The following is a 10,000-nucleotide window of genomic DNA, read 5'->3' on the forward strand; positions in this document are numbered from 1 at the left end:
TGTTTAATTTTTGTCAATTTCTGATGAAAGGCTCTAAAGATAAACACAGTTCATCAACATACCTCACAGCCAACTTGCCCTGGTCTCCTCTACTTTTCCAATATAAGGAATTTTAAAATAAGGTAAATTTTGTAGATCTTCCAACTGCAGTGAGACGTTGTTAATGTTGTTAAGATAAGAACTATGAATTTTGTCAATCAATTTAGACAGACACAAGAATTTTATAAATGAACTTTTAAAATCTATTCATGAATGAGATAGGTAAAGTTGCAATTGAGAACATGAACAAGTTATGACTTTTGTTTTAATTTTTTAAAGTTATTACAACAATTAACAAGTTTAATTGTTTATGATGTTTGTTTATCATGACTAATATCAAGATTAATGTTGCTTAGCTTAGAATCTATCAATAAAATATTTCAAGACTTACTTTATATACGAATGAATTAAACCATAAAAAGTTTGTGTAAAGTCCTGAGAAGGTTTTTTTGTAATTTTATTTATTTAAAACAAATATACTAATAATTTTTTGTTTGACTAGTAGTAATGTAATGACGAAGTAAAATATGACTTAAATACAACAACAACAACAACAACAACAACAAAAAGCAATATATTTACCAGAAATATAGATGTTTTACATAAGAATGTTATACGTTATAAAAAATATTTGTACAGTCTACATTCTGGATGGTTCACTCTCATATAGCTAGGCTAAATCGAGGAGAGCGACCATGAACAAAACAAAACAAAACAAAAGAAAGAAAAGAAAAAAAAGAAGCAAATAAAATAAATAATACACTCACAGAAGGTTGCAATTAGTCTACATTCATATTTGTATCTTATATAATTTATATGGTGATTTATCTATTATCACCAGTGATACTATTGCTGTTTCTATTTATTTTGATGTAGCAAGTAGTATTTTAATTTGGTTTTGAGAACATATTTTTTAATATTGCTAAAAGGGATTGATTTTAATTTATTTTGAATTTGATTCCAGTCCATTAATGCAGAGTATTTAAAGGAATGTTTGCCGTAGGATTTTGTATTATATTTTTGCACACTCAGTGCACCTCTGCAAGAATTTCTTGTAAGTTGGCAGCTAATTGTACTGCGTAGAGTAAACCATTTATTAAATATAGGAGGTAGTTTTTTGTTAAGGCAGCTGTGAATAAATAAACAATTTTCAATTTTGATAATATCATGCAGTTTTAAAATTTGTAGTGTGTTAAAAGATGGGAATGTATGTGCATTGTTTGGTAGAAATTCAATAACCCTGACTGCTTTTTTCTGCATGATAAATAGGCGATTTACAGTACGTATGTTTTGACTCCATGATAAAAGGCAATATGTGAGATGAGAGTGAAACAAAGCATAGTAAATAGATTTTAAAGTTTTTTGTTGTATAAAATGTCTTAGCTTTGACAGGATGGCAAGGGATCTATTCAACTTATTAGATAAATCGTTATAATGGTAAGTCCAGGCTAAGTTTTCGTCTAGCTTTATACCCAAGTAGTTTACAAATTTTTTGCACCAAAGTTTTTTCCCATTTAACTTAATTTTGAGCTGCTGATCTAATTTTTTGTGACGACTTTTAAATAATATTAAATCAGTTTTTTTGGAGTTGAGGGAAATTTTGTTGGCATTTAGCCAGAGGCATAGTTTTTTAAGATCATAGTTAACATATTTGTTGATTTTTTTTATGGACTTATTAAAATAGAGAAGGTTTGTGTCATCTGCAAAGTGTTGGACTCTACAAAATTTTAAAGCTTTAGACATGTCATTTATATAAATAAGAAACAATAAAGGGCCAAGGACAGATCCCTGAGGAACACCTACTTTGATATCGTTTAGGTCTGAGCTCATCCCACTAATGGATACTAATTGAGTTCTATTAGTAAGGAAAGATTTGAACCAAGAGTTTGAGACTCCTCTAATACCATAGTACGATAGCTTATAAAGTAAAATGTCAATATCTACAGTGTCAAAAGCCTTTTGAAGGTCGATAAAAATGCCACATCCAAACATTCCTTCATCCAGAGAATCTTTAACTTTTTCTGTTAGACTTAATAAAGCAAGTGATGTAGAGTAGTTTGTTCGAAAACCAAATTGTAATTCACAAAACAATTTATTTTCATTGAAGAATTTGTATAAGCGGTTAAACATTAGCCTTTCAAGAATTTTATCAATGTTGGAGAGGAGGGAAATTGGCCTATAGTTTGATATTAATAGTTTTGAATCAGTTTTAAAAATAGGTACAACTTTGGCAGTTTTTAAGTTTTCTGGGAAAATACCACTTGAGAACGAGATATTAAAAATGTTAGAAAGAATTCTTGAGAGTTCTGTTTTTAATAGTTTTAGAATTTTAACAGGCAGACCATTTGGTCCAGAAGCTTTATTTGCGTCTAAAGAGTTGATAACATTTGAAATTTCATGTTCGTCAGTAGGTTTTATAAAGAATGATTTTTGAAAAGGATTTGATAAGTAATATGTAAAATGATTCATGGATGAAGGAATTGTTGCCTGGACATCCTTACCAATGTTAGTAAAGTAGTTGTTGAAAGCATTACAAATATCAAAGGGGTTTGTTATTGTTTTATTGTTATGTATGATTACATTAGGAGTTGTTTGAGAGTTACTTTTAATATTAATAATGTTTTTAATGCCTTTCCAGGTTGCTTTTATATTCTTTATGTTTTCAGTAAAATAATTATCGTAGTATTTTTTTTTGCTTTCTTTGAGTTTAGATTGGAGGTTATTACGAAATGTTTTATACTCATTATGATATATGGTTTTATTTGTTTGATTTTTAGACCTAATATATTTTTTAAAGAGATTATTTTTGTGCTGTATAGAGTGCTTGAGTTCATCTGATATCCATGGTTTAGTCTTGAATTTAATGTTTTGTTTGTTAAGCTTTTTCAAAGGCGCATGAATATCGAGCAGTTGATTAATGTTGGAAATAATATTCTCAAGAGACTGAGTACAATTATCAGGGTATATTTTTGGTTCTCTGTCTAAACTAAGATTGTGAAAATCGTTTCTAAATGCAACTTCATTGAACCTTTTCCAGTTTCTTTCCTGGATTAAGAGCTTTTTATTAGGTGGTGGTTTAAGAATATTATAGGCTATCAGAAATTGTGGAAGATGATCTGAGATTGTGGTGGTAAGATTCCCTGCTTTATATTTATTTGATTTAAGATTTGAAAAGATGTTGTCTATTAGTGTTTTTGATGTTTTACAGATACGAGTAGGGTGGACAATGTGAGGTAGAAAGTAATTTGAGGTGAGTGAATCTAAAAAGTCTCTAGTATATGAATCTGTGTCATACTTTAACAGATCAATGTTGAAATCCCCTAAAATGAATACAGTTTTATTTTCTTTTGTTAGGTTTTTGAGTAACGGATTAAGATAGAATGATAGGAAGTTGTCTAAAGACATTTTTGGATGCCTGTAAACACAACCAACGATAATATTTGATTTTTTAGGATTTATAATTTCAATAAAGATAGATTCTAGTTCTTTTGGTTTAAAGATGTGGAGATCGTTTCTGGGTTTATAGGCGAGCCTGTTATTTATATATAATAATGTACCACCTGCATGTGATTCAGATGGTGTGTGTTCATAGGAATACCCATTAAGTGTTAAGTTGCTAGTTTGTGGGCTTTTTTTATTCAATCTGGTTTCCGATATACCAATTATGTCAAATTCAAGTTTGGTTGATTGGAGTAGATTTTCAAGGTCATCAAAATGTTTCGAGAGTGATGATATATTGATATGAAAGACATTGAATGAGGATTTGTCAGCTGCTATACATTTTAAATCATCAACATTGGTGTAGTAACTGTTTATTGAGGTTTTTCGAGTTTTGTTGTTGTTATTAATATGTGTATTAAATGTGTTGAATACTGTGTGAAGACTCTCTATGGGAAAACCTGATACTTGATAATTTTTGTTTATTTTAGTGTCACCATTAGCAAGATTTTCATTGTCAGTTATAGTTAGAAGATAATACAGAATATACAAAATATAGTTAGAAGATAATACAGAATATACAGATAATACAGAAATTAATACAGAAGTCTAAGTAATGTAAAACACAACGTAAATACAGAGGAGCCACAAAAAAAGTAAAGATAAAAATTCTTTCTTTTGAAGAAATTATTAAAATTATTTATTAATTGTTTTGCAATTGTTTTGTATTGGTAATTGTGTTTTATTTTACTTATTTATCAATATATTTTTGTCTTATTTATCAATAACTATTTTTATTAACAATATTTTACTTTTTTTAATGTTAATTCACTTCCCCAAAGCCAAGAAGGCCACTCCAGACAAGGTGGCTACTTAATTGTGGTTATAACCCTCTCTCAGCTCTATAACTTTGAAACAGGAACCTTAACAAACAAGGCAGCTGCGCAAAGAAACAAGTTGAGTGCAGTACTACCACAGATGTTGTGGGGGTCGAACTCAGAACCTCTTGCTTATGATGCAAGCACTCTACCACTAAACCTCTATCACATCTATATAGTTTCAAGATTAAATGACATAAATGAAAAAACATTAAGTGTATAAATATTTATTAGGTTGGGTTGCATTTTAAGTATGTAAACAAATGATATACAAAATAATGAAGTATAACATAATGTATTGAAAATAAAAATTTTTACACAATTTCCACGTTTGATAAAAAAAAATTCCCAGTATCAACGAACGAAAAAACGAAAAATCAAGAAAATAAATATTTAGTGAAAATATCAAGGAAAAACAAAGAATATCTGAAGGTAAATCCAGAAGAAAACATCTGTTATGTAGTGAATGCATTTAAAAAATTTGAGTGTTACATTTTTTCTAAAGATAAGGAAAGTTAGGAAGTTTGAATTAGGAAATATTAGAAGAAAAAAAACATTTTTTTTCTGATAAATTTTTTTGTCATTCTCAAAAAAAAGTATTTGTGAGTTTATTATATAAGCCATTATTAAGAAGGAAACAAAATGATATAAATAGAAGCATAGTTATAACTAAGCCTAGACTAAACTAAATAGAACATATCCAACAAGTAACCAAAAAAATTCAGAGAGCAAAGAAGCAAATTAGAAAAAATTTGAAAAAGAGAAAAAATGTGGAGCTATATAGTTATATAAATAAATGTATATATATATATAAATATATATATATATATATATATATATATATATATGAGCACAAACGTAGTATGTCTAAAAACCAAAATATGGAGAAAAACGGATTTCAATTTTCAAAACCATTTGTAAAATATAGCAAAGTATTATGTGGGGGTATTTTATTAATGATTACATACTATCATGTATCTAATGTAGGATAGTGAACATCTTAAGTGGTGTTGTTGATTCCAAGTGACTTTAAATGTTGAAATTTGTTAAGAGGATGAAAAAAAATGGACATGCAACATTTGTGCTCTATAAAAAAGTAAAGAAAAGTCTTATTACATTTGTGCAATATAAATAATTCGAACACAATTGTTGATCAATGTAATTTAATCTTTAATAAAAATACATTTGATAATCCTTAAATTATCATAGTAATAAATTTAATAATCATGGAACAGTGAAAAGTATGAATACTGATTATAAATAATAAAAAAAATATAATTGAATTAAATGAAATAAATTTGATAATCTTGAATTTATCATGAAATAATCATAGAACAGATAATATTAAAATGTATGAATACTTTAGCACAATACTTCATGATTACTGTAACCCTAACCCTAATTAAACAAAATAATTTAGTTTTAACTTTTAAACGTCATCATCAGTCTCTTCAGTGCCATCTGGTTGTGGAAGGCGGTCTCTGCATTTTGCATTGCTTGGCAGATCTCTGCATTTTGCATTTTCTCTGCATTTTGCATTTTCTCTGCATTTTGCATTGCTTGGTAGAAGGGTGCATGTTCCTGAGGGATGATGCCTGATTCTATAAGTGACATCAGGTCATTCTTTTTTGACACTGAGATTGACAGGCGGCGATTGTAGGCAGGCGCCAATGACAGATTTGCAAGCAAAGTTGGTCGACCGCGTGCTATTAGAGTATTACTTTTCAAATCGCATCCATTTTATTTTTATCCACTGCATTGCTTCATTAACAGTATTTTTTGATTGATTTTTGACAAATCTTGATAAGGCTTTGAGATCATTTACATCATTATGGTACCTTCTTTTGACAATAAAGAGTGGATTCTGCTTTCTAGCAAAACCAATTATGAGCTCCCACTCTCGGGTTGTGTAGACTTTTTTGTGCCGGAATGCTTTCTCAATAGTTGCATACATGGAGTCTGCCTCCAGATAACTATGACCTGATTCCATAAACTTCAAGTCAATAATTTCAATATTTTTTAAGTTCTGGACAGCATACAGTATTGCTGATGCAACATAGAGGTTCCTGTTTTGACCGCTACAGGTATCTGAAAATGTAGTAACGTGTTTCACAGTAGAAGGAAGATTCCCTAAATAATCTAGAAGAGCAGATCCTATTTCATTGGCCCGTCTTCCACTTTCGGTTTCATCCCACAAGTAGCAGTACCCTTAGTGTGATGCTGTCTCAAACAATGTAAAATTGTACACAGCCAGCTTTCTTTTGTAGTATATCTGAGCATCCCCCGCATGCAGTGTCACCAAAACAGCTTCCAGGTCAAAGGTAACTACAAGAAAAGATTTGTCATCATGAGCACGTTGTTTATCAATGCATTTTTCTTCCATTGATTCCTTTTCTCTTTGTTTATGTTGATCCCATGCAACTTTCAATATCAACTTCCTTGCTTCATCTGCATCACTGTAAGCATTGCAAACAGAGCACTGTTCTTTTTTTGGCTTAAAACATCTGAGATTGAAATCATTGGTAAAGATCTGTCTATATTTGTGCTCTTTTACCGGTGGTAAGTTCAGGCGCACGCAGTAGTCATCTCTGTAAAGTCTGTACATTTGTTTTATGTTCAGGTCAGGTGACAAGTACTGTTTGTTAGAATTTTTTCTACAATAATGTGGGAGAACTTTTGGAAAAGTGTTTATCAGTTCCCACAAATGCCCCAGAATCACCTTTTCCCGCTAATGCCGAATCAACACATCTGAAAGAAAATGAAAAGGTTTTGCAGAAAAAATCCTGACAAACTCTTTTCTTAAAACCATCATTTGAGAATAAATAATATGCATGACTTTTTGTTTTCTTTTTCTTAGGATCTGGCGCTGCACACTTGGAGCGCTGTCGATTGATAGGCTCTTCATAAACAAGGCTGCACAAAAACTGTTTTTTAACATTATAATCTTGAAAACTATAATATTCCTGGCAATTGTTAACTCAATCTTCCTCAGATATTACAGAGTTGCATGTAAATCTGCATTTGTTACAATCAACTGGTTTGGGATTTTTAGCAGGAACTGTTTTGCCTTTTCTGGTAACATACAACAAACCATTATTGCGTGCCTTTTGCCTAATATTTGCCGTATCCATTTTTCTGGTTCTCTTTTTCTTTTTCTCCCTTGTTTGTCTTTTTCAAGATCAGGAACATGCACATGTTGGTCCAAGATTGGTGAAGAGAAATCAAAAGTATTCCCAATTTGATGATCATTATTGTCAAACTCATAGCCATCTGTATCACTATCAGAATTAGGCAAGTTGAGTTCATTGGAACTAGCGATTATATGTTGATTTGTACTAGTCGAAGGCACTTCAATTTGTTTTTCTACTTGATTATCCAAGCTAGTCACATGGAGGATTTGATTAGAGCTACTGGCAACAACATAAGATAAGCCTGTTGTTAAATCATATAAACTATTAGTCGCATTAACCTTTAAAAACACTTGGACAAGTTGATCCGAACTAATCGTTTCAACTAGTTGATCAGAGTCTGAGCTAACTGTTTGGACAAGTTGATCAGAGCTAACTGTAGGCCTATCAATGAGTTGATCCGAAGTAAATGTTTCATTGAATTGATCTGGACTAACTGTTTGGATGAGTTGATCAGAGCTACCTAAAACACAAACAATAATGTGAAAGTTAATAATTTTGGCTTAAATATTTAAATAATAAAATCATAATATAAAATTGTCAAAAAGGAATACTAATATAATTATCTATAAAAATGGTTAGTTGGTTTTACTTTCTAACGATGTAATTTATATTTCACAGTTTAACATCTAAATTATTATTATTATTATTATATAGACATTCTAGATTTAGTTAAATAATGCCTCCAAGTCCAAAGTGGCTAAAGTACATGGTATGTAAACTTTAGACTAAGGGCCTAATTCAGCACCTGCCCTTTAATACTTTTATTTTCAATCATGGCCTGATAATAATCAATCATATAGAGGCTATGAGTATGACGCCTATGAGTCAAGTATGAGTATGATAATTGCAGTTTGGTACTACTAGTCTAGTAATGATGTGCCAGTACACTATTAATAAGTAGTAGTCTACTTACTACTAAGCCTACTAGATCTAGTACGTGTACTACTACTGTTAGCGAACAGTTATAATTGTAGTAATAGAACTAGACTCTACTCCTCTAGTCTACTCTGACTCTACTAAAGTACTATCTAGCCTCCTCACTAGACTAGGTCTAGGGAACTAGAATGGCTAGATTATGTTGTAGGGCATATAATTTAATATTGTGATAATTATTATTCAATTTAATATAATAATATTCTTCAACATACCTTCTTCAAAATCATCCTCTTCATCAAGGAGCTTTATTACTTCTTGAGCATTGCAAAAAAATTTAATGTTTTTTTTGGTGGCCATCTTGTTTTGTAATATGTCCGGCAAAAACGAAACAAACCAAATAGTCCAAAAACGAAACAAACCAAAAAATAATAAAATTAGGTCATATTTTGATGACCAAACACATATATTCTTTTGATTTTCTTTCAACTAAGGATTAATTCAATGAAGTAAAGTATTTTCATATGAGATATTATTATAAATTTATGCAAAGTTGTAATTATTTGCAGTAATAACTCATTTTGTCTTATTACGAAAAAGATTGAGTATACTGGTTTATTTACTTTGCAAGCAAAGAGTTTTTTTTAGATCATTAAAGTAATTCTAATTTCTTCAATGATATAAAAAAGAAATAGCTACAAAATAAAAGTGAAAGTACATTTATGCAAAACAATAAATAGTTGTCAGGGAACAAATGTTGTATGTCCAATACTACATTTGTACTCTGTTGATTTTGCTAAAATCAAGATATTACACTTGTGTTTTGTGTTATATCTAATGATGGATATCACTTGTGGACATATTACAAATGTCCTCTACAAGCTTATGTTACTGCAAATAAGAATATAGTAAAATATTGATTTCATAAAAATGTGGACATACTACGTTTGTGCTCTATACAATCGATATATATATATTTATATATATATATATATTTATTTATATATATATATATTTTGAAAATAGTTTTTTTATTAAAGTATTATTAATATTTCTGCTAAATATTTAAAATTTTGTTTTCATTATCAAATTTTAATTTGTTTCAGATCTTATTCCAGACAATCCTCCACTTGAAAGCGGAGCTTCTTACTCTACATTTGTTATAGGCGTAAAATTAGATAACACAACAGAGACATCATCATATAGTGATATTGTGGTAACTTCACCAATCACAACTACAACAACTCAATCTTCAACTACAAAAACTCAATCTTCAATTACAACAACTCAGACTCTAACTACAACAACTCAGTCTCCAACTACAACAACTCAATCTTCATTAAGTATAACAAACACGTTTTATTTTACATATTTCATAATTTATTATTTTTTATAATCTTTGCATTATATATATATATATATATATATATATATATATATATATATATATATATATATATATATATATATATATGTATATATATATATATATATATATATATATATATATATATATATATATATATATATATATATATATATATATATGTATATATATATATATATATATATATATATATA

At 29.4% G+C, this 10,000-nt stretch overlaps 1 protein-coding gene across 9 annotated transcripts in view; it reads left to right on the forward strand.

Moving 5' to 3' along the window:
- The window catches only part of LOC136082381 (mucin-3A-like), a 165,762-nt gene that overhangs the window by 122,443 nt on the left and 33,319 nt on the right, over nucleotides 1-10,000 (forward strand). For all 9 annotated transcript variants that reach the window (XM_065801529.1, XM_065801530.1, XM_065801531.1 and 6 more), the window contains one exon: nucleotides 9,526-9,762. In XM_065801529.1, the coding sequence (XP_065657601.1) occupies nucleotides 9,526-9,762 (237 nt within the window). The remainder of the gene's footprint in view (nucleotides 1-9,525; nucleotides 9,763-10,000) is intronic.

The sequence above is a fragment of the Hydra vulgaris genome, chromosome 07 (assembly GCF_038396675.1).
Source record: "Hydra vulgaris chromosome 07, alternate assembly HydraT2T_AEP".
Classification (NCBI taxonomy): Eukaryota; Metazoa; Cnidaria; class Hydrozoa; order Anthoathecata; family Hydridae; genus Hydra; species Hydra vulgaris.